The sequence below is a fragment of the Prionailurus viverrinus genome, chromosome B3, assembly GCF_022837055.1.
Source record: "Prionailurus viverrinus isolate Anna chromosome B3, UM_Priviv_1.0, whole genome shotgun sequence".
Lineage (NCBI taxonomy): Eukaryota > Metazoa > Chordata > Mammalia > Carnivora > Felidae > Prionailurus > Prionailurus viverrinus.
In genome coordinates this window covers 102,175,405-102,201,500 of record NC_062566.1, presented here as the reverse complement: position 1 = coordinate 102,201,500, position 26,096 = coordinate 102,175,405, and the positions used below count along the sequence as shown (strand labels likewise).

General features: G+C 41.5%; 1 protein-coding gene and 1 pseudogene across 1 annotated transcript in view; one reads left to right on the top strand and one right to left on the bottom strand.

Moving 5' to 3' along the window:
- The window catches only part of RTN1 (reticulon 1), a 230,149-nt gene extending 210,039 nt beyond the window's left edge, over positions 1-20,110 (top strand). The window contains exons 4-9 of the mRNA XM_047862268.1: positions 9,986-10,193; positions 12,610-12,748; positions 14,196-14,265; positions 15,014-15,060; positions 15,146-15,204; positions 19,335-20,110. Of these exons, the coding sequence (XP_047718224.1) occupies positions 9,986-10,193; positions 12,610-12,748; positions 14,196-14,265; positions 15,014-15,060; positions 15,146-15,204; positions 19,335-19,377 (566 nt within the window). The 3' untranslated portion in view covers positions 19,378-20,110. The remainder of the gene's footprint in view (positions 1-9,985; positions 10,194-12,609; positions 12,749-14,195; positions 14,266-15,013; positions 15,061-15,145; positions 15,205-19,334) is intronic.
- LOC125167719 (phosphoglycerate kinase 1-like) lies at positions 18,241-25,281 on the bottom strand (annotated as a pseudogene).
- Between the last annotated feature and the right edge of the window lie 815 nt (positions 25,282-26,096).

The following is a 26,096-nucleotide window of genomic DNA, read 5'->3' as shown; positions in this document are numbered from 1 at the left end:
TAAAAGAACACAGGTGCTGGGTGGCTCAGTCGGTCGATTTGGGCTCAGGTCATGATCCCAAGGTCTTGGGACTGAGCCGCGCATCAGGCTCTACACTGAGCTCGAAACCTGCTTAAGAGTCTCTCTCTTGTCTCCCTCTGCCCCTCTCTCACGCTTTTATGTGCTCTCTCTTTCTCTAAAATAAAATAAAATAATTAAAAAACAAAAATATTCCTGATACTCTATGAGTAAAGCATTAGGATTATGATTGCAGATTCCTAGTCCATCCTTAATGAGCAGGCCCCTTTCTTAATCATTTTTAAAAGATTTCTCTCTTCCTCTCTCTCCCTCTCCCTCTCTCTCCCTCTTTCTCTCCCTCTGTTTCTCTCCCTCCCTCCCTTTCCCTGCCTCCTTCTCTCCCACTTTTCTCCTTATGTTTGGAATGATATTCTTTACTCATTTCTCTTTCATATTTAGACTAGTTAATACGTTTTGGGAACAGAATCTATGAAGTAATTGATACATTTTAAATCACCTTACAATAGAATTAAATCCTAAAATTCACTGAATCCAGCAAACAAAAGCTAACATAGGTGGATAACTCCCAGGACATCGCCTTTCTTTTTGGAAATAAATGTACATCACCACAAAATTTCCCATCCTTCTCAACTTGATTTCCTAAGTTGTGTACGCATTTGGCCATGTATCAACATTTACATATTGTCACCTCTCCATTTCTTATGAATGTACACACAACCGTTCAAAGAAACAGGATTGCCTTATAATTAAGCTCACAGTTTGAAAGTCAAGAATTAGACATTAATAATCCTTTAAAAGCCATCTTTTGTCTAGATGACAATTAATAATAATTACATTAAAACCTTGGTCATTGTAAATGTATTCCAAATTTATAGCATATATTCCAAATAAGAAATTTGATAGAGGTTTTAGAACTTAGAAGTAGCGTTCTGTTTAAGCTATTTGCTTAGCTATATGTTTAAGCTCTATTTTTAAGTTAAATCTGAGTGAAGTTGTCTTATAATTCAAGCACTCCTTACAAGCTCTTTGCCCAAACTGATGTTAATTTTGAACAGATGAAAAGTACAAATGTAACAAGCTTTAATTTTTAGAATTTATCAACAGTTCCACCCATTTTGCAATGAGTATGTCTCGCTTTCAAGATCAAATAGAGTGGTAACAAGTATTATGATGGACATAATGTTTTATCGACTGGAACAGAGGTACCATGAGAGAGCATATATTTGCCTGACCTTTTTAGTTCAAAAAACATTTTGCCGTTATGGTTTTGGTCAAAATTTTTAAATATAGTCCGTGTCTATAAAGAAGCAATAGCTGTCTGCCTCCATGGTTCTTTTCTATTCCAATACAATGATGGATTTTAAGATGTGGCCCAGACAAGGGCCCAGACAATTGTGACTGATTACCACCAACCAAATGAACAGTTTTGTATTTTGATCAAGTCAGAAAGCTTACAGAAAGGAAAAGCACATAAGAACATCCATTACTTACTACCTTGCAAATCTCTCTGTGTGCTTCCCTCAGCTACCGTGTGCCCAAAGCCTGTCTTTCTCTCCATATGGTCATCTCTTCTTTTGATGCCAGTTGCCCTGTTGAGACCCCTCCAAATGAGTCCATTTGCTAAAAGATTTAGCAGGAGGATCTGGCCACACTGTCTTCAATACTGGGCCCTGCTGTTTCATTTCCTGGCCAATTCCACCCCATCCAGGTGACAACGGGCCTGAGCACCACTGCGTTCATTTCCAAGCACAGGGAAAATGTGGTCCTACTGGTTAGAAGTAGCCTGTGGATTAAATGCTCTGTTCTTTTACTGTCTACACAGAATGCCAGGTGTAATGTATCTACTCATTCAAAACATCTGCTGAATTATTTAAACATCCAGAAATAATAGTGTTGGCATTTTTCTCTTCACAGTCATATTGACTGCATTTATGCAGTGAGAGGGAAGAACCTGGAAAATGGAATCACTGCAGGTGTTTTTATCAGCAAAGGTCTCTTCCAGCAGTTTCCCTCTGGATTACCATTTAAAGTTTAAATATATGTAGGAGCCTATTTCATAGCAAAGGAAACTCATGGAGTAGTTGACTAGGAGATGTCATCTTTGAAGGTCACCGTGCATGTTTAATGTCTTGTATGACATCAGTTCCCATTATGTTTCTCTGGTTTGATGGCAAACGAGGGAAAGTTAAAGTAGGGAAAGTTACTGCTGTTTCTTTTTGTTAGCTCTTTATGGTGTGATATTTTGTTGGCCTGAAAAAGGCGGTGAAAATCAGAGAAACTGGCTGTCACTGCTTTGGACACTGGGTTGTAAAGAAGTGAGGTTTTTTGAGCCTCTAATCCTTTTCCGAAGGTGGTCAAGTATTGTAGTCAATTATTGGAAGCTTACTAAAATGTAAAGCCAACAGCATGTAATTTTTCAACAGTCCTTTCAATGAAATGCTGATACTATCTATAAACAGGATTTTCTCCCTTGGCCTTTTATAAAGTAGCACTTACTTATCACATAGCAAGTGGTGCAGTGCTGCCTGAAATCTTTACTGGACCAAGATGGACTATAAATAAACACATTTAAGAATATGGTGCAATAATGCAGATAATTGTGCACAATTTATTGCCATTTCATTGTTATCCATTTTTACCACATTTTGCCTTATAAATAAAATAGGAGTAGCTGCACCACTGCCTTTCATTTCGTACATTTTTAATAAACTTTCTGAATACTGTACCGCTGTTGGATCATATAATTGACTACACTTAAAATGGTTTCCTCAACCAAAACATTTTGGGCAGCAGCTAAGGGCTCTCTCTCTAGAAGTTTGACATAGCATTTTATTTCCATTTAGCTATTAACTCAAACCTTGGATCACTTCTATTTTTTCTTTTCTGTTCTTGATTGGATTATGGAAATTAAGGATAGCTCTGATTTCTGCATGCGAAATCAGGAATCTTCAAATCTGCCAAATCTGCCAGTTCACCCTTGACTGAATTAGTTCTAGGTGAGCCCCAGGCAAGCTGCAGTGGGTTCTCCCACATGTGGTTTGGGGACTAAGATGAGATCACCAAGCCCAGTCCATTTATCAATTGATAGGATGTACTGATCTCTCATTTCAAAGCCGATGCATTGCTCCTTGGGTTTTAGCAAAGTAACTTTGGTTTTTGCAATTGACAAAGCAATACAGTAATTTACCAAAGACTATGGGGGTTAATTTGTTGCAGTTATAGAGTTACTTATATTTTTTTTTACTTTGGTTTTATGGAAAGTTTATTCAAATACCCATTTTTTCTGGATCAGCTGCTATAACCTTCCTACACAAGTTTACATCCCTCTAAGCAGAATTAAAATGTGAAAAATCATCATTTACACAGCAGATTGGAACACAGAAATTCTCTTCTCTGATCACACTTCACCACTTCCTACCCTTCCTACTGAATCATCATGGGCCATTTGCTGTCACTCTGACCACACGCAGCCATTGCCATTCCCCCAGCGCATCAGTTTCCAACAGTCTTGGCTGCTTGTCAGTCACTAGAGATCCTTGACTTTAGCCAAACCCTCTTTACTTTCTGGCAGTCCTTTTATTGATTGCTTTCTGAATTTAGACTGTATTTTTCTAGATCAGCACTGTCCGATAGAAATATAATGTGAGTCATTACCTAGAAATTTTAAATTTTCTAGTAGCTTCTTCATTAAAAAGTAAAAAGAGGGGCACCTGGGTGGCTCAGTCGGTTAAGCATTCAACTCTTGATTTCAGCTCCGGTCATGATCTCATGGTTCATGAGTTTGAAACCCATGTCAGGCTCTGTGCTGACAGTGTGGAGCCTGCTTGGGACTTTCTCTCTCCTCTCTCTGCCCCTTCCACTCGCTCTCTCTCTCTCTCAAAATAAATAAAATTAATAATAGTAATAATAAAGTAAAAAAGAAACAGATAAAGTTAATTTTGATAATATATTTAATCCAACATATCCAGAGTACTAGTCTTTCAACAACAAAATCAATATAAAAAGTATTATATGTATAATCTACATCCTTGTTTTGGATTAAGTCTGAAATCCGATAGGTAGTTTACAGCACGTCTCATTTGGGACTAGTCACATTTAAGGTGCTCAGTAGCCACGTGTGGCTCATCACTACTGTATTAAACAAGGCAGGTTTGGACTTTTCCTAAATTCTTCAAGCCCCATCCTTATCCTCCTCAGTCTCAAGAAGACCTCATAACTCATTTTCCAGGATTTGAGTAAATCTACCTCAAGCCACTTTATGTCACTCTATGTTGTTCCCTTCCCACCTCAACACATATTTGTAGCCACACCCATACATTCCCCAAATGTCTCTCCCTCTTTGCCCATTCTTTTCATTCTTCTCCCTTCTTTGAAAACAAAGAGCTATGGCTAATCCCATCCTTTTGCCCCTTCTCTGAGACTTTGCTCAGCCAAATCTCCCCTCTTTCCAGGATCCTCACTCCTCCCTTTCTATTAATATCCCCAGGCTTTGCTCAACCTAAAGGTTTGCGTTTGCTGCTACTTTCCCAAACTACCATTGTATTTGCCATCTTCTTCATTACTTTGAACTTCCCACCATTCATCCAACGCTTTACAATATGGCTTCCATTCTCACTACTGCTAATACTCCCTGCCAAGTTATGAGTGACCTTCCAGTCTCCAAATCCAGGGTCCTTTCTCGATTATCATTGCCCTTGTTAGGTCATCAGCACCCCTCACTGTAGTCTACCCTTTTGTCCTGGGAAGTTTCCTTCTTCTTGACTGCCATAACCTACACTGTTGGGGTACCCATTCTGACACTCAGACAGGACTCCTTTGATATGCTCCATTTACTTCTTTGAATCTTAAATTATGGTTTCATTCTCAGTTACATTTCTTAGTCTCTCCTGTCATGGGGGCTTCCTCCACTCTTGTGGCCTCAATCATGCTTTCCGCTCATATTCAGCCCTCCTTACTAAATTTCAGTCTTGCATTTCCAGTTTCCTACTGTGCATATTCATCTCAATATCATTGGAATATGATATTACTGACCATTTAACTCAGGGCTTCTGTGACAAAGCCTATAGAAAACCCAAATTATTTGGTTTTTAAACTTTACGAAATTTAGGAAGTATTGTAACTGTCAGCTTCATCTCACCTGTGATCCCTATCCCATCTCTGCCCTAGACTGTGTCAAAATGCCCTTTTTTGATGTCATCGTGTTAGAACCTGGAGGTTTAAAAGCAAGTGTCCACTTTATCCCAAACCAGCTCCCACTCCGATTTCCTGTTTTTGTCAGTGATATTAATCACTCAGTCACCCAGCTTTGAAATGTTGCCTTCACCCTTAATTAGCTCTTCCTCCTTTCTCCCACGGCTAATTAGTCACCCTTCTTGTTGACTAATCCTTCATAATATTTCCCTTTATCCACTCCATCTCCTTAACAAATTGTTCGCTACATTCACAAACCATCCCACGTCCTCTTTCATCAATTCCAGCACCGTCCCTTCCTTGAACTCAACTTTTGCCACTTCCAACAGCACAAAATGTATTGGTACTGATTCAGCATTTTGTAAATGAGCGGCAGTCTTCCCAGCTAGATCTTAAGTCCCTTAAAAGCAGGAACGGAATTGTATGATCTCTTCGTTCTTGGTTTCACTAGATGAATAGATGGCCAATAACTATTTACTGTTGATAATGACATGTTATCACCTAAAAGTTTTTTTCACATTCAATATCTAGCTCTGGAAGCAGATTTAAATAAATCAGGTTGCTCAAATTAATTTTGGATACTTTGGGGAATGTTTAACCTATAACCATATAATGCGAGAGAGGCAACTGTTTTCTTCTGGAAAAAGCATCAAACTTAGGGTTTGAACTCATTAACTAGTCAGTACACAAGTTTCTTAACTTTTAGCTTCTTTATCTGTTATACGTAGACCTATCCAGCAGAGTTGACTGTGAGGTGTAAATGAGATAGTATCAGAGGATGCTTTGAACATTTCAGAATCTACGTAAATAGCTTATGATGTCAGAAAAGTACTCAGAATAAACATCCCATTGATGTTGTAAGATGAATCTTTTGCTAACCTCCTAATTAGAAACCTCTAGCAATCTTTTTGTTTATTTTTTATTTATTTATTTATTTTTTTTTTTTGAGAGAGAGAGAGAGAGAGAGAGAGAGTAGGGGGAGAGGCAGAGAGAGAGGGAGATACAGAATCCAAAGCAGGCTCCAGGCTCTGAGCTGTCAGCACAGAGCCCGACACGGGCCTCGAACCCATGAACCATGAGATCATGACCTAAGCCAAAGTCGGACGCTCAACCGACTGAGCCACCCAGATACCCCAGAAATCTCCAACAATCTTAACACGTTGATGGAAAGACCTGCTGTGTAATGACTACACCAAACTAATTTAGTTGATAGTTCACACTCTCTGCCCGTAGTTTCTTCACATAAAGCCCTTACCTGGTGCCTGCCATTCTTGGCTATTTACACAGGTATCCAGAGACTGAGAAGGCTTTTCTAGAAGGGTACACCGTTTTTAACAAGTGTTAAGTGACTTATCAAGTAGGGGTTCACTTGATAATAGCAAACTTTATATTTTCTTTGCCTGAAAGTTTCTCGCAGGGTCTCCCATGCCGCTTCACATCATCTCGGAGGTAGGTAAGCCCACCTTCTCTAGTACTAAGGAGTGCCCCCTTTAGCACAAATCATTCTGTCTTATAATGTATTTGTTTCTAAACGTGTCTGCCATGTGAATCTAGGGGTGTCATGAAATAGAAGATTACAACTTATTTGTGGGTGGGTTTTCTTTCTTTCTTTTTTTTAACAATTCATTGATTTTTATATCCCTGGGACTTAGCGCAAAGCCTGGCACTTAAAATAAAGTGCTTACTCAATAAATACTGAATAAATGAATAAAACGTAAAAGAGGCAACCCTGCAGATAATGGTGATGTTTTAGTCTTTTTGTTCTCCTTCCCTCCCCCACCTCCCCAACAGAATAAATGCTAGGAGGCTTCAGTTCCCTAGGGACCTTTAGCCCTGCTGGCCTGGACTTCCCTCAATGTGCTACTCCAGATCCCTTCCGCAACAGGGGGGCGCTAGGCTTCTGGAAACATCCCTTCTCCCACTTCTATCACCTGCCCTCAGAGGCCCAGGGGCTTCTTGTTATCATGTCTTCCAAAAGATCGGTCCCTCTTCTCTGTCTGAAAAGGAGTATTACTTTGGTGCTCTTGTCTCAACAAACTCGTCTAAAACAAAACACAGTTGGTAAACTCATTTGAATCTTGTTGTTAACGGTGAGCTCGTCTTCAGTGTATTATCCCCTTCTTTTAAAAAAAAAAAAAAAAGATAAAAAGGATTAACCTAAAGCAGTGAATTTCTAATATTAGAATGTCAGTCCATGTGACTGGTGCTTGGGCCTGGGAGAAGAGAGGGGCTTTAGAGCCGTAGTGCTTTTCCTTTGCCCCTGGAAACCTACTTGTAGAACCAGCCCCACTCAAGAGAAGAAAAATCTTTTGTTTCATACCAAAACACGCTTGTGATTCTCCCCTCTACTTCCTACATCACAAAAGTGTTGTTAGAACAAATTTTTGCCCAACAAAATGGCAGACTACTCTAATCTTGTGTGTTAAGGTCATTGGTGGACCAGGTCCTGGTGGATATGGAGTCGGTGGAGAAGGATGACAGATCAGCTCAAAAGGAAGTTCTCTCGGGGTGCCTGGGCGGCTGAGTCGGTTAAGCATCCCACTCTTGATTTTAGCTCAGGTCATGATCTCACGGTTTATGAGATCGAGCCCCCACATCGAGCTCTGCAATGTGGAGCCTGTTTGGGATTCTCTCTCTCTCCCTTTCTTTCTGTCCCTCCCCCCCACCCCCATCAAAATAAATAAACTGTTTTAAAAAAGTAAATTCTCCTCCAGCTTCACACTGCTGAGGTATCCTCAGCCTGTTATAAAAGAGCCCCCACCCCACCCCTTAAGTCCTTGATTTCCTCTCCAGCCAGCCTGAGGTAAAACTGTCTCGGAGGGTTAAAACTTTGCTCCGCAACACTCTTTATATCCCCTCTAGAACGTCAGAGAGTTGCCACAGGCTATGTGACCTTTTCAGTACTGTTCCTTCAGCTAGCTGCATACCTGTGTATGATGGGAGCAGCTCCTGCTCTCTTCAACCTGGTCACTTCCATTTTCCTCTGAGCAAATGACTGATATCTAATCCTTTAGTAAACCAGCTGCCTTTGGGTATACCGCACATGAAGCAACTGCCATTTTCATTCGGGTGTGAGATGGGGATTTTGTGTCTCATTTTCTCTTTCTGAAAATTTATTCATGTAACATTCGATAAAAACCATTTGTTGCAACAACATGGATGGACCTTGAGGCCATTATGCTAAGTGAAATACGTCAGACAGAGAAAGACAAATATGATTTAATCTCATTTATATGTGGAATCTAAAATAGCCTAACTTGTAGAAACAGTAGAATGGTGGTTACCAGGGTTAGGGGGTCGGGGCCTGGAGAGATGTTGTTGATTGGTGGGTACAAACTCACAACTAGAAGGTAAGTAAATTCTGGAGATCTAATGCACAGCATAGTGATTGTAGCCAACAATACTGTATTATAAACGTCAAAATTGCTGAGAGACTAGATCCTAAATGTTCTCACCACAAAAGAAATGATAATTATGTGCCATAATAGAGGTGTTAGTTTAATGTTCTGGTAGCAATCTTATTCTAATATTTAAATGTATCCAATCAACATGTTGTACACCTTAAACTTATGCCATGTTATTTGTCAATTATATCTCAATGTATTTATTCAGAAAAAATTTCTTAATGTTTATTTTTGAGAGAGAGAGAGAGAGAGAGAGAGAGAGAGAGAGAGAGAGCTTGAGCAGAGAAGGGGCAGAGAGAGAGGAAGACACAGAATCTGAAGCAGGCTCCAGGCTCTAAGCTGTCAGCACAGAGCCCGATGTGGGGCTTGAACTCACAAACCTCAAGATCAGGACCTGAGCTGAAGTCGGATGTTCAACTGACCGAGCCACCCAGGCGTCCCAATTGTATCTCAATTCAAAAAAACATTTGTAACTTGCCTAATTGGAGAATAAATTTGCATGCATTCTCCAGCAAGGCTTCTTTGTTTTTTCATAATCTGGTGACCAGAATATGGAAAATATTTACATTTTGTACCATATTTGAAGCACTGTGGCTTTGTTCTTTTGAACTCAGTTTTTTGTTTGTAAGCGAAAGAGGGAAATAACTGAGTGAAAGATGTGATCTAGATTTTTACAGCTGTATTCCGTATTTTTAAATCATATAATAGGAGTGAATAAATTATGTTGTACAAAATGGTTTAATCCAAGTGTCAGCTTCAGGGATTCTTGAGATAGCTACTAACTTTTCAGTTTTGCTGGCTTTGGTGGCAGGCCGTGTCTTTACTCAGAAACCTTTGCCATTGGCTGGGGTCTCTGGACCTGTCGCCATGCTTCTGAAGGTACCACTTCTCTGAAACCTCCCTTTTCATTGTTCCTGCCCTTTCTGAGCAGCAGGAACAGTCACATGTCTGCTGTGCACATCTCCAGTCCACCATTAAGACATAACCTTGTCAGCAGGGTATCAAGATGCATGCAGTCAGTACCTTCCAGAGAGGCGGAGCAGGTATTTCAGAGTCCTCTGTACTTTGAGATTTGTTTCAGAGTCACAGACAGTGTGGCCCCGCAAGATGCATTCATAGAGGTATGGTCGCTGGAGACTCACCAGCCTTTTCTTACCTGCAATTTATAAACTGTCCTCAGGGACGGGAAAGAGTCTTCCAAAGCAAAACACAATGGCAGCCAGTGCCCTGGCCAAAGCCCTGTGTCTGCTCGCTGGTGTTTGGGAATCCTGAGTCGAGGTGAGGACCTGCGGCCACCACGGCTCCGCGGAATGAGTCCCGCGGCAGTTCTGCCAGTGCTAAGTGTGTGTGTGGCTTTGGTCTCCTCCCCACAGCTATTGACCTGCTCTACTGGCGGGACATCAAGCAGACTGGGATCGTGTTCGGGAGCTTCCTGCTACTGCTCTTCTCCCTGACCCAGTTCAGCGTTGTGAGTGTCGTGGCCTACCTGGCTCTTGCCGCACTCTCAGCCACCATCAGTTTCCGCATCTACAAGTCTGTGTTACAAGCGGTGCAGAAAACCGACGAGGGCCACCCTTTCAAGTGAGTACCCCAGCTGGGCCAGTCCTTGCCCAGTCTCTCACGGGGCTCCTTCCCCCTGACTCTGTTTCAGCTCCTGGGCATTTGGGTGATATGTCTCTGGGACCTGACAGATGTCTCCCGAGTCTCTTTAATGCCCTGGCTTCTAATAGCTAATATTTCTGGTGAATTTCTAAGGCAAACTCAGTTATCCCCATTGTAACACTTAACTTGCTGTATTGAGTTTTTATATTTAATTATTACTAATGAATTAATATGAATATTTAATATAAATTTATAGAGCATACACATATTTCATATTTTATATTTAATTATTACTAATAGTGATCATAATCCATTATATGTACATAATGTTTTATAATTTAAGGAGTAAGCAACAATTAATCCTCCCTACCCTGTGAAGAAGGCAGAGCAGTGTAATTAATCTCTACGTACAGGTGGGAAAACTGAGGCTCTAAGACGTAAAGTGACTTGCCCAAGGTCATATGGCCAGTAAATAGCACAGAGTCAGGGCTAGGGTGTTTGGATTTTTATTTCTGTGGTCTCTGGAAGCTTCATATCAAAGGGCCAACTTTCTGAGGGGTACAAGTTCATGAATAGTCTTATAACGTGCCCTCCTCTGCATTTTTATACTAGGGAAATCTGACTAGAATGAACATTAAAGAGGAGGAATTGTTTTTAAAGCCATATACTAAGGATGAATGAAACAGGGCAGAGGAAGGCAATAGTCCTGCCAGCTGCACGCCACCCAACTCCACCCCAATCTGTCTCCTGACTCTGGCTTGTGAGCCCGGGGAATTTCAGCACTGACTTTGAGAGTCACCCCCTCCCCTGCTGTTGGCCCCGGAGTGCAAGCTGTACTATAGGTGTCCTCAGTTCCTGTAACGGAGGGGACAGTTCTGAGTCCTGGATGAGCCTTGTAGATGCTGCTGCAGATGGCTTCTGGGCCAGACCCAGTAAATCCTCCCTGGCTCATCCACACCAGTAAGCTGAATGAAGACCTTAGGGCACCGGGCCCTTAAAAGGTGAAAAGATGCCTGTGTTTTGGGGACAGAAGGGAAAAGGCTGCACATCCAACCTCCCTTCCCAGCCTCTGGTTCCTGGCCTCGGTGTCAGTTACAGTCTGAGCACTCTTGCCCTTGGGATGTATTGGGCTTTCTTCTAATGCAGTTAATGGGTCTTCTGGGCTATAACTTGCGTCTACAAATTCCTATCCCAAAGAGGGGAAAGCATAGAAGTGCAGTGTCTTCACATCAGGGTTATACCATGCCTACCAGCCTGTGACCAGAGTTCCCATCTTCAGAGTCCTGCTCTGCCTCAGCCTCTGCCCTCAGCCATCCAAGAAAGGCTAGTTTCTTTCACATTCTTGGCCCCCCAAGACTGTCATGTTCAATTAGTTCAACTAATTTTTCTTCCTTTAGGAAACAGATTTAAAAAAAAAACAAAAACAAAACAAAACTTCCCTGTGGTTGAGTTGTTTTTATCAGTAAGTAGAACACCTGACTAGGAGCACATTTTGGGCTCAAAACTTAACTAGACAAATCAATATTTTTCTGTATTTTTTCCCAAAGAGTAGGAAAGCCATAAGATTTCATTGTAAGCTCTCTAAATTCAAACCAAATGCTACTTTATTTTTTCCCTCTCAATTCTCAGAATTAGATAAGCACAGTAAGAACTCTAGAAATATCCTCTGGGTAGATAACATAGTGCTGTCTTAAAACAGAATGGAAGGAGGGGAGGAGGTAGAGAGGATGGGCCCTCGGTGGGGGAGCATGGCCAAACAGGAGGATGGACTACATGGGGAGCCTGGTTTATCTGCCCATAGTTACACTTCATTGTTTGAATAAATGACAAATGCAGTCACTAAAAATATTGCTCTTAGTAGAAACAGTGAGCTTTTGAATAGGGGCCAGGTCTCTTGAGCTTTCAGAGCTCTCTAGATAAAATCTGAGAGTATTTTCCAAAATGCAAACACGAAATATTAAAGTTGAGGTGATGAGCAATGATTGGCAGCTAGGATTTTCAGATACCTCTGTTACTTAAAAAAATAAACCATCTCCATGCAGCCAAGAAGAAATGAGGACTTTCACAACTACCTGGCAGACCAGGGATTTATGGAGAATTCAGTGAATGAGCTGATTCTGGACTGACTTCTCCCCGGTCCAAGCCAGTTGCTCTGAATCATCAGCTCACACTGTCATGCTGTCTTGGGGACACAGAAACAGTCACAGCACACCATTAACGACCATAATTCCCAGGTTCTCCAGTATACTAGAAGTGGGTGTGTATGGTCCCTGCAGCCCGCTGGCTGGTGTAAAGCCCCCAGAGATGGCCTGGCTGTCCTCAGAGTGGGAGGAGGAAAACTCAGCTGTTTCATGGTTACCTCTGATGGATCTCTCTGGGGATGGTTTGTTGACAGGACCTACTTGGAGCTCGAGATCACCCTTTCTCAGGAGCAGATCCAGAAGTACACAGACTGTCTGCAGTTCTATGTGAACAACACACTTAAAGAACTGAGGAGGCTCTTCCTTGTCCAGGACCTGGTGGATTCCTTAAAAGTACGGTTGCTTAAGCCATTCACTTGACAACCTTGAGTTTTGTTTTCCCTAATGGTATAACGTAAACCGCCACATAACGGAGAATAAGAGGCAAGTGCTAATTACATTCTAGAGTGAGAAAACCTCCAGCTGTGTGGTACCATGGAGTGCATCCAGTCCAATCCTCGCATTTTACAGATGCCACAACTGTGGTTCAGAGAGGCTAAGTCACTTGCCTGAGGTTGCCCAGCGAGTCACTGGCTGGGATCAAACCGAGGGTCACATGGCTTCTAATTCTATACTTTTCACAACATACCAGGTTGTTCCTTCTTATCATTTTCAGTCCCTTGGCCAATTTCCTAAAATTAGTTCTTTAAAAACTCTAGTTTTGGAAATGTGAAAAATATATATATGCTTTTTTCATTGAAAGAAACTCTGTGGACTCCTAATGGTGAGATGTCCCTGTGTCCTTACCTGGTGTGTGCTGTGAGACTGAGCCTCGGAAGCATGGAGGACCTTGGCACCTGTGTGTTATTCCTGGCACTCTCACTGAACTTACTAGGTTTCTTTGAACAAGCTGCTCAGCCCACCCTGTGGTGTATGTATAAGACTGAAGTCAACGGGACATGATTCAGCAGGGCCTGAGCGAGGTTGTTGTGAGTTCCCTGTGCTCCCAGAGTGCTTTGTACGCACACTGGGCAGGGGTCTTGTCGCCGGGGCTGCCCAACAACTGTCTGAGGAAGGGCAGAAGGAAAAGTGAGTGATGTGGCCTTGGAAGATGCTCTCCTGGAATAATACTACTTTCCAAGTAATGACTGAAGAGAGATACCAGGGAGATGATAATTACTGACCCAAGGGCTTTTAGGTTGATGTTTCTATTTGTATTTGTAATGTAAAAATACGGGCTAGAGCAGAGGTCATCAAACCTTATCTGTAAAGGGCCAGATAGTAAATCTGTTAGGCTTTGCATGCCACATAATCTCTGTCACAGCTACTCAGCTTTGCCATCATAGTAGGAAAGCGGCCATACACGATGCATAAATGAATGGCTGTGGCTGTGTGCCAATAAAACTTTATTTATGAATACCGAAAGTTGCATTTCATATCATGTCTACATATCACAAAATGTTGTTCTTGCTTTGGTTTTCTTCAACCATTTAAAAATATGAAATTTATTCTTAACTCATGGGCCCATAAAAAAAAACAGGCCAAGGGCGATAGTTTGCTGACCCATCCCTTATTATTTCATGGAGTCCTTCAAATCTTCTGACAAAGATGTCCAAAAGGTTCTAAGAGAAGTAAAGGCTAGGTTCTCTTTCAGTAATTCTGTGATGAACTTTAAATGCTTACATTTCTTATTGAAATGGTGTATTTTCCCTCCATTTTTAATCTAAAAAAAGTCAATGAAATAAGACGCTCATCTGTCACAAATGGTTTTAGAAGCTCTGATAAAGATTCCATTCTTCAGTTTGCAGTCCTGATGTGGCTCCTGACTTACGTTGGCGCTCTTTTCAACGGGCTGACCCTGCTGCTCATGGGTAAGGACAGATGAGCATGTTATGTCTTCCTTCACACTCTCCACGAGCATAAAGCTTCCTATGCTGTTAGCTGTGAGCTTGCTGTGGTAGAGTCCTAGAAACAACACCATAGTACAGGGCATTTCCCTGACCATCATAGTTCAATTTAAGAGTGTATATTATACATGAATAATGAATCTCTTAGTTTGAAGGATTTTTTTCTCTTGAATCACAACTGGTTTTATTTGGTTTCTAATATATATTTGTTTGCAGTAGGCAATTATGGATAGAAATTAATTTTCATTGTGGGAAGGCACAATCCATCCCTCATTCCTGGAATGAGTCTGGGAATAATGGCTCAATATCTGTAAAGGGCTCAACATCCCTTTGTTTTCCTTATGGACTGTCCTGCCATCTTTTTAAATTTTTTTTAATGTTTATTTTTTTGAGAGAGAGAGCCGGGGGTGCTGGGGGAAAGACAGAGAGAGGGAGACACAGAACCTGAAGCAGGATCCAGGCTCTGAGCTGTCAGCACAGAGCCCAACATGGGGCTCAAACCCACAAACCGTGAGATCATGACCTGAGCCGAAGTCGGACATTTAACCAGCTGAGCCACCCAGGTGCCCCCAGTCCTGCCATCTTTTAGCTAGAATGCTAGCTACCATAAAATAATGCTATAAGATTACATAATTATATAAAGATGTATCTAAAAGCTTATTCTCACTGATAACTCTCAGAATTTTAATACTGTATTTGTTTTTCATCCCAGCTGTGGTTTCAATGTTTACTCTACCTGTAGTGTATGTTAAGCACCAGGTAAGTCCTGTGTGATGTCAGATAGTCACCTTAAATTTTGACCTTGTGACCTTTGGATGTGCTCATGATTTCTTCTTCTTTGTAGGCACAGATTGACCAATATCTGGGACTTGTGAGGACTCACATAAATGCTGTTGTGGCAAAGTAAGTTACACAGTGCAGTTCCTAAAAAGGAGAGACTAACTTTTTTTTTTTTTTACGTTTACTTATTTTTGAGACAGAGAGAGACAGAGCATGAACGGGGGACGGTCAGAGAGAGGGAGACACAGAATCTGAAACAGGCTTCAGGCTCTGAGCTGTCAGCACAGAGCCTGATGTGGGGCTTGAACTCACGGACTGCGATATCATGACCTGAGCCGAAATCGGCCGCTTAACCGACTGAGCCACCCAGGCGCCCCAAAAGGAGAGACTATCTTAGGCAGGCATTTGTGTGGATTAGATATGGGTAATAAAAGGACAATAAAATAGTAAGTTCATTTATGATCATTCACTTACTGGAGTCAGGCATTTACACCTTTCCCAATCATATTATTTCAGAAAATTAATTATACACTTTAAAATGCTTAATCAAATAAAACTTCAGTGGTTTAATTCAGGTATGATGATGAATGAGTTCTAATGAATGAACGATATTATGCTTTATCTGGAGACTGGCTCATGTCCAAGAACAAGATGGGTTGGAGGAAAGAAGGAAGCCTGATTCAGAAAACTAAAATTAATTTACAACAGTTTGATTGAAATAAAAACCATCAAATTAACATACATTTTCAGTCTTTCAAACAATAAAGAGCAATGATTTTTTTTAAATATAATTTATCGTCAAATCGGCTAACCTACAGTGTGCTCAGTGTGCTCTTGGTTTTGGGGGTAGATTCCCATGATTCATTGCTTACATACAACACTCACTGTAAGGAGCACTGATTTTTAAACCATTGAAATTATTTTTCCAACTTGAAAAAATGTTTAAATCTGTAATATTTGTTATATTTTCTGTTACACCATTTTGACTCAACAAGGGTGTGTGTTTGCTTATTTAATTAACACCATTGCTTTTTATTTTTTCTTCTTTTTAATGTTTATTTTTGAGAGAGGGAGAGAGCTTGAGCGGGGGAGGGGTGGAGAGAGGGAAACAGAGGATCTGAAGTGGCCTCTGCACTGACAGCAGCGAGCCCGACGCGGGGCTCGAATTCACGAACCACAAGTTCATGACCTGAGCCGAAGTCGGACGCTCAACAGACCGAGCCACCCAGGAGCCCTTTAAACAGACTCTACATTATGGTTCCTTTGTATATTAGCAAATAAAGATTCCAGTTATAAGTATCCACAGCTAGTATGGACATTAAACTTAGTTCTTCATAATTTTTAAATAAATTAGTGTTTGTAAATTTATGTCAGTCTAAACCACCTGGAATGATAGTTTTTATATTGTCATTATGTTACTGATTTTGTTTTAATCAAAAGCTGACCTAGGCTCCAACTGGAAATACATGTCACAAAAGGGCTAGACTATGTTGAGATTGAACTCCCTCTCCTAATCTTAGGATCATGGGGCTAGACCTCAGTGGTGGTCAGAATTAGAGGGAAATATGTTAGACAGCCAATGATGTATCAACAACACCAACAAATAAGAGAAAGCAACCATTTTAAAGTTCCTCTGCTATTTGATTTGTACATCATCAGTTATGATTCTCTCCTAAAGTATAGGAAGCGTTTTGTCTTGTTTTCTTTTGTTTTGTTTTATTGTGTACTGCTCATAATTCTTCCTCCTAAATTCATGGTGAATTTGGATCTAGATCAGATCTGTGGCACATTTCAAAATGTCTGAAATTATCTCCTTGGACCCAAATGCAACTAAAACCTCATGAAAATCAACAAACTGAGGATAAAGTATTCATTATTTCGTATTAAGGAATGGCACCATGGTATAGTGTAAAAGTCGGTGGTTGCCAAAACCTGGGAAACTGTCAAAGACACCAGTTCCCAGATTCTTAAAACAGACCTAGAGAATTCAAATTTCTAGGATTCGGGACCTGGAATCCATATTTTAATGAACTCTCCAGGTAACTTTTTGGCAATTAAGAGCTGTGTTTTGGGGAACTGTAGCAACACCGGAATAGGAAGGAGAACACCAGAATAGGAGCTTAGAAATCAGAAGCTAGACATTCTAGTCCTAAGTTATCCAATATTTAGTTTGGGGATCTTGAACAAATCACATCTATTAATTTTTTATTTGGTCAATAGGTTGGTTGGCTCCAAAAAGAGACATGCCTGTTATGCCCCAGGTACTGCATGGAACAGGCATGGAGGGTAAAAAGATGAATGAGCTGATCCCCACTCTAGTAGAGCTCTCAGCCTCTCAGTGCAGATAAAACTGTAAAGAGATAAGTAAGTATAAGACAATATAAGAACTACAATGGAGTTGTATGAAATGTTAAGGTCAGGGAGATAAGGAAATAACTGTTCCTACCTGGAGGGATAATGGAAATGGCATTAAATCCTCACGAAAATGAAGGCCTTTGTCTTAATTCAGGCCACTGTACTAAGTACCATAGACTTGGTGGCTGATAAACAACAGAAATTTATGTCTCGCCATTCTGGAGGCTGGAGGTCCAAGATCAGAGTGCCAGCACGGTCAGGCTCTAATTAGGGCCTTCTTTCAGGTTACAGACTTCTTGCTCTGTCCTCACACGGTGGAAGTGGAAGGGAGCTCTCTGGGGTTTCTTTTATAGGGCACTAATCCTACTCATGAAAGTTCCACCCTCATGACCTAATCACCTCTGAAAGGCCTCATCCCCTAATACCAACACAATGCGGGTTAATTTCAACATACGAATTTGAGCAAGGGGCAGAGGGGTGGGGTGGGGGACACAAATATTCAGTCTATGGCAACCTTGAAGGATGGGTAAGCATTCATCATGTGGGTGATGAGGGGAAAGACAGTGCAGGAAGAAGAAATAATGTAAGCAAAGGGAGAAGCATGAAAATGTAGGTCATGTAGGAAATAATGAGTCCACCAATGTGTCTAAAGCTTAAATGAGTGGAAAGATCAACGGCCAAGACTCTAGAAAGAGAGGCTGAGGTCAAGTATTGAACACTGTAAGGAATGGTGACTCTGGCCCAACAGGAAATGGACAGCCCCTGATGTTTTTATGCAGGGGTGATACGCACAGTAGGTGCACACAGATGTGCATACTGTGACAATCTAGTGAGAGGAGAACTGAACAGGGGAGTGGAAACGTAATCAGGTCAGCTAGGAGACTATGGTAATTCACAAAAGGTGACAAGAGTCTAGGCCTGTTAAAGTGGAAAGGAGAAAAGACAAAGAATGTACGATGTATGAACCTACATGTGCAATGTAATTGTTCATTAAAATTGGAAATCAAGGCTGTGAAAAGAAACAGAAAGAAAACATTACCCGTAAGGACTAATGTGGTTTCTATAACTGAGCTTCATTCAGATTTGGATCTGAGCTTCTCGGTAGCTAGCAAAAAGAGAAACTACATAAGTTAGATCAGTCCTGCTATCAGAAAGGAAGGAACAGCAGTTTTTGAAGAGAACCTGTTTTGCCTGACACTAAATCTTGAAGGAAATTTCTTTGTGGGGGTCTTACCTCTAAGGCTCCTTCGCCTCTGAAATTCGGATCCCATGTTAGAATAATTCCCAGCAGAAGAACCGACATCATTTTAGTAAAACAGTGAAGAAAATGATCTTTGGAATCAGACTACTTTGAGTCCATTTCTGGTATTTTTAGCTACATGAGTTCATCATAAATGTTATTTGACTCTCTGAGCTGGTTTCCTTATCTGCACATTAGTAATGTTAAATACTTAACTCATATGATTGTTGGGGATTAAATGAGATAATGTCTATAAAGTACTTTTACTTGGATTGGACGTAAGACACAATAAATATTAGACATCAGCACGATCATCGCCATCAGCACCATCATCCTATTACTGCCTAGAGATTGGTTAAGAGGAGTGTGGAGGAAGTCCTAGACCCGGTGCAGTAGACCTCAGTGCCACTCCCTTCTCTATGTGGAATAGATGGATAGAGCCTGTCCCAGTCATTTCTGGGTCTCAGGTAGATGCACAGAAATAGGTCTCTATTGTTGCATAGAAATGTGTTCACAGGCACTCACATACTTTAGTATCTTTTGGAATATTAGCCTATTTGGTCAGCTAGCTAATTACGGCAACAGCACATGATGAGGTCACAAAATGATTTTATTAATAACACTCGTGACTTACTGTTTTTTGATATTGTCTTTTTAGGATTCAGGCTAAAATCCCAGGCGCTAAAAGGCATGCTGAGTAAATCGATATCCCACCAGGGACTGGACACAAACCAGAATGTCTGGAGTGGTAACAACTCTGTTCTTACATGTTACTGCAAATTGATTGTTTCTCCCCCCAGTACCATAATCTTAGAGACAAACTTTAAAACAGCTGTTTTTAGGCTGTTCCTGTACTCTTAGGATATTTGAGTCACTTGTGTCAAGCACTAAAGTATAGAGAAAAGTGTATTAGATGTGGTTTTAATTTTGTGTTGCTAAAAAAAAAAAAAAAAAGTGCATGATGGTGAGAGCCCAGCTTATTTTGTCTTCTTCGGTGTTCTCCTCCTCCTCTCTGCAATGCTTCTGTAGCTTCTGACGTTCCCCGTGGCTAGGCCCTTCCTGCCGAGTGCACTGATGCAGTAGTGGAAATCGCTTATATGTCCTTGGGTTGCTGGTTGGATTAATCTTTAATAACAATATATAGAATTGTAGACTGATGTTTTAGTGTTTTTCCAACACACAACATAAAAATAAAAACAGTCGACCGTACTTCTGGTAATCAGTTTTGTATAACTTAAAATAATTAAATAAATGAATAACCCCTCCTCCCTGCCCTTCCCCCCCCCAAAAAAAAAACATGCAGTACTTTTGTTGTGTGGGACTGACAGGCTGATTTACATGTATGGTAAAAAAAAGTACCAGCATGTTAACTTTATTACGATTTGTATTACTTTCTCTGTAGTTCCTAATGGACCTAATTATGGACTCTGGATATTTGCACTTATGTACTTGATACTGAATGCATAAATAAATGTTACTAAATGTAAAACCTTCTCCCTCTCTTCTTGTGGTCTTACCAGAAAATGCAAAAGTTCTAAGAGCTAGAATCTTCTGAGGACAGGCTGGGAAGCCTGAGACCAAGAGCTCACTTTATTCCTGTCTTCAGGACTGCATGGTCCAACTTCAACTTAGTATATGGCTCCTTTGGGGTCTTTATAGAAGTCACTACAAAGTAGTAAAAGTGGAAAATACTCTTCATGTTGTACTGTGTGGGATTGATGTAGATATCTTAAGTAGTTTTATATATATATATATATATATATATATATATATAAAGTCCTTCTATAGACTTCTTATAATAATATGCAATAATTATATGTGCTAGGAAGCCACTCTTTTGGTAACTATTTCTTGAGGACCTACTGGGTGCCAAGCACCGAGAAGAGGGCTGTGAGTAAGAGAGATGACAGTTCCTGCCATCATCAAAACAAGTTTTCTAAGGACTGCTTGCTGCTTTTCATAAAAATCTAATTGCGTATTTTATTTCACTGTTAAGATCAAAAGTCAAAGATGATGAGGAAGAAGTGGATGAAAATAGTAGCAATGGGAAAAATAAAAGTAGTAGGAGAAAAAAGGAACGGTAACTTACAAAACGCTGCCTTTGACCAGTTTTACGCTTGGGCTCCATAAGCACTTATGGAGGTACCCTTGTGTACAAAGTGGTGTGACGACCATAAGGGCAACTGGACATTGTGCCAACGGCCAGTATGGCGGGAGATGGGAGTTGGCTATGTGAAAACTAAATAAACTAACTAAATAAAAGGCAGCAGGAAATATGAGTTGGCTTACCAGACTAGAGCAACAGAGAAGGATTCTCAGAGGAGGTGAACTTTGCGGCTGGGTTTTCCAGATGGAGAAGGTGGTTCATCCCAGTACGAAGAGAGAACATCACCTAAGATGCTAAGTCACAGAAATACATGGCATCCACTGAGAATGGTGAGTGACAAGTTGAAATGGGTTGTAAGGTGCTTGGGCTGAAGATGTGGTGCCAGGTGAAGCTGAAAGGCTGGGTTGAGACCACTAGGAAGAAACTTGAAGGCTAAGGAGTTTGAGCGCCAAGCACCCACTGTGCCCAGAGGAGCTTCTAGGAGATGATGTGGAGGGAGATGGGATCGGAGTTGGTGATGGACTAAATGTGGGGTTTCAACACCAAGGCTGACCTTGGCCCTCCTCAAATTTCACGCCCTCGGCAGCTCGCGTGCCTCGCCTTAGCCTAGCTCTGTCTGAGACTGGCTGTTCAGGAGAACGCAATACCATTTTTCAGGGTAGAAATCCCAGAAGACCTGGTATGGGGGAGGAAGATATTAAGCTGGGTTTGGTGCCTGCCATTCTTTATGGTTAGTAGGTACAGAAGAGGATCTTTTTTCTCTATGTGTGCTTTCCAGTCTCCAACCCTTTGAGATGAAGTTTCCTCCCAAAGCTTTACTGAGTAGAATTAACCTCCCCCCCACATGTGCATTCGCAGCATCTTCCTCCCTCCTGTTAGCCCAGAATTCCTTTCCTAAGCAGCCGTGCATCAGGAGGATCTAAGGAGAAATTTCCATTTGCTGGCAGTGGTGGAGAACGTTTCCCGAGGAAACCCCTGTCTTTACAAAATGATAGGTATGGACATAGAATTTTACCAAAGGGAGCATGGGGCACATAATGTCAGTCAACATGATATTCTGGGCGATGGATATAATGTGAGGACTCTATGAACAGGTAAGAAGAGGACCAAGAACAGGATCTCCCAGGGACCCAGAGTGAGTGAGGTCATCCTGAAAGCTGTGCACAGTACAAAAATTTTACGGCCTATGGATGAGCCAAACAAACCCAGGGTAGGGAGACACAGAAGCTGTGGTATGCCTTATGGCTCATTTCAGGAGTAAAGGTCCTCTTTCCCCACCTGTGTTAGTTTTCTGGGGTTGCCCTAACAAAATGCCAAAAACTGGATGACTTAAAGCAATAGAACTTTACTCCCTCACAGTTCTGGGGGCTAGAAGTCTGAAGAGAAGGTGTTGGCAAGGCCATGTTCTCTCTGATAGCTCTAGGGGAGAGTCCTTCCTTACCTCTGCCAGCATTGCATGGTGCTCTTTGGCTTGTAGATACATCACTCCAGGCACATGGCCATCTCTTCCCTGTGTGTCTTCCCACGGTCTTCTCTCTGTATCCAGATTTCCTCTTTTCAGAAGGTTAGCAATCATGGTGGATCAGGGTACACCTTTGTGACCTCACTTGAATTTGATTGTCTCTGTAAAAGACCCTATTTCCAAATAAGGTCATATTCTGAGGTCCTGGGTTAGAGACTTCAAGGTCTCTTTTTGGCAGCACACAATTCAACCCATCACACCTCCCCAGGCCTCACAATGGCCCGTATGCCATTTTGAAGACTTTGCCTCCTGTCCTATTTCTCCCCTTGTTCCCCACTAGGGAAGTACTGCTGAAAAGAAGTGAACTGGCTCCTTTCTTACTCAAAGGTACTTGAGTGTGGCCGAATGCTTCACTACTACAGGGTTCTAGTAATCACCACACTGTCCTTGAAGAGAGCTCCCAGCACCCAAACTTTAGCACTCTCATTAGAGTACAGAGAAGAGGTAAGGGACATGAAAGAGCCACCACTGGTGTTTTGGTGTTAGCCATTGTAGTAGTGGTTTAGTGCTCTGCTGATCCAGGCAAAAGGGCCATTTGCCTTCAGATTCCAACCTGCTTCTCTACTGCTTTATACTGGGCACCATATTTAAGCTCCTCAAAATGATTTTTTTTCTTTTTGATACATTCAACATTACAGAATTAGTTCACTTTTTCTTTGATGAATACATTGAAATGAATTCTTTTGTATCCTAGGCCACAGTTTCCTTCTAAAGGGATTCTACTGGAATGAGCTCCTTCTGGCTTTTAAAGGGGAGGGTGGGGGAGTGGTTCAAGTAGAAATGAAAGGACACTAAACAGCAACACAAGAGACTCAAGTATAAAACTGGTTGGTAAAGTAGATTTTAGATCAAAAACTGTATTTAGAGACAAAGAAGGTCATTATATAATGATGAAAGGGTCAGTTTAACAGGGACATATAACAGTTGTAAAAATATATGCATCCAATATCAGAACATCTAAATATGTAAGACAAATATTGACAGATCTGAAAGTATACACTGACAATAAACAATAATAGTAGGAGACTTCAACACCCTACATTCAATAATGGGCAGAACACCCAGACAGAAAGATTGAAAGAAACAAGGGACTTGAACAACACTAGAGACCAAATAGACCCAACAGACATATACAGAACTTTTCACCCAACAGCAGAAGAATACACAATCTTCTCAAGTGCACATGGAACATTCTCCATGATGGGTCACATGTTAGGTGACAAAACAAGTCTTTTTTTTTTTCCAGTTTCAATGGATGCTTTTATTATTTATTGAATAGATCACCAACTTTGTCTCCCTACCTACCCACAGTTAGAATTTCATCTTATTTCCATGCTGAGCAGTGAAACAACGACAAAGCTAATCAGAATAAGCTACTTCAAACAGGGAAGCTAACACAGCTCATTTTCTTTTAACAGGCAAAATATAAATATATGCAATCTAGAATGCACAACGGTTTAGTCACTAAGAAATTCAGATTGTATCTTGGTGCGGTAAAGAAGAGCTGAGATGCCGTGCAACTGTTTTAAGGGTTCCTGGCATTACATCTCTTAGCCACTAGCTGAATCTTGACATAGGGGAAGATTTTAGCTAATGCCAAGTAGAGATGCAACAGGTGCTAAGTTGACTTAGGGGCTGTGCACAGGAACCAAAAGGCAGGAAAGTACTAAACACTGCTGAGAGCATCCACCCCAGGAAGGATTTTACCTTCCAGGAGCTCTAAACTGGCACCACCCCCGGGGCTCACATGGCTGACTTTATCCTCTGTGTTCCATTTGGCACAGCAAGTGGCAGTGTCTCCACCACCTATGATGGTGATGCAGCCCCTGGAAGTGGCTTTCACCACCACATCCATGAGGGCTTTGGTTCCTTGGGCAAAAGCTTCCCATTCAAATACGCCCACAGGGCCATTCCACAGAATCTGCTTAGCCCAAGCGACTGCCTCAGCATACTTCTTGCTGCTCTCAGGACCACAATCCAAGCCCATCTAGCCAGCAGTTATGCCAGAGGCCACAGTGGCTTGCCCTGTCTTGGCATTCTCATCAAACTTTTCAGCAGTGACAAAGTCAACAGGCAAGGTAATTTCCACACCATTCTTCTCAGCTTTGGACATCAGATCTTTGACGATCTTGGCTTCCTCTTCATCAGAGAAGTGCCAATCTCCATGTTGTTGAGCACCTTAAGGAAGAAGGTAAAAGCCATTCCACCACCAATAATCATCTCATTGACTTTGTCCAGCATATTATTGATCAGCTGGATCTTGTCTACAACTTTAGCTCCGCCCAGGATGGCCAGGAAGGGTCGCTCTGGGCTCTCCAAGGCCTTGGCAAAGTAGTTCAGCTCCTTCTTCATCAAGAAAAGCTCCAGCCTTCTGTGGCAGATTGACTCCCACCATGGAGCTGTGGGCTCGGTGAGCAGTGCCGAAAGCATCATTGACATAGACATCTCCTACTTGGAAAGTGAAGCTTGGAAGGCTTCTATTTTGGCTGGCTCAGCTTTAACCTTATTCCCAGAAGCGTCTTTTCCCTTCCCCTCTTCCTCCACATGAAAGCAGAGGCTCTCCAACAGGATGACAGACCCAGCAGCTGGGTCAGCACAAGCTTTCTCCACTTCTGGGCCCACACAGTCCTTTAAGAATAAAACATCCTTGCCAAGCAGAGATTTGAGTTCTACAGCAACTGGCTCCAAGCAACTGGCTTGTCAGGCGTGGGGGCACCATCAGGCGGGCCCAGATGGCTCATAAGAACAACTGACTTAGCTCCATTGTCCAAGCAGAATTTGATGCCTGGGATGGCAGCCTTGATTCTCTGGTTGTTTGTTATCTGGTTGTTCTTCATTGGAACGTTGAAGTCCGCTCTCATGATGACCCACTTCGCCTTCACGTTCAGCTTGTCCAGAGTCTGCTTATTAGAAAGCGACATCTTGGCAATTCAATGGCAGCAAGGCTGAAGGCTTAAACAGCGGAGAAGAAAGCGGCCAACGTGCGCTCCAATTGCACGCAGAATCACTGACAAAACAAGTCTTAACAAATTTAAGAAGATAAAATTATACCATGTATCATTTCTGACCACAATGGAATGAAACTAGAAATCATTAAAAGCAAGAAAATGGGAAAACTCACATAATATGTGGAAATTAAACAATACAATCTTGAACAATCACTGGGTCAAAAAGGAAATCAAAAGGGAATTTAAAAGGCGCTGGGTGGCTCAGTCAGTTAAGCATCCGACTTCAGCTCAGGTCATGATCTCACGGTTTGTGGGTTTGAGCCCCGCATCGTGGGAATCTATCCCTCTATAATCTCTTGATGGCAAATTGATACCGTCTTCCTTTTTGCTTAATGGAATGTAGCCCGTGGCTTTTTGTTTCCCCTCAGTGGGAGGGAACACCCAGATTCTGGCTACCACAAAATATATTCCTAACAGAATAGATGGAGATTTCTTCAGGGACTCTATTATGTTCTGTTAGGTTATCTGCGTGAACCCATGTGGGTGCCTAGTTTATGGCAGAGTCTTTAATCTCCCTACCTACATTGGGAAGAACAGTGCTAAACCAAGAACATTTTCTCCTGGGCTTATAGGGTTTCTTACTAGGTAAAGTACATTTAACTTTTTTCATTTTTACAAACATTTACCTTAGTTTTATTTGCGTTCTTTAAATTCCAAGTTGGTTATTATATTAAATGTTTTGAGCCAATTGACTAATATATATGTAATTCAGCTATCTGATTTATTAGTTAATAGATCATTTTAAAACAATTATTTTAAGGCTATTAAATGACACCTTTTAGC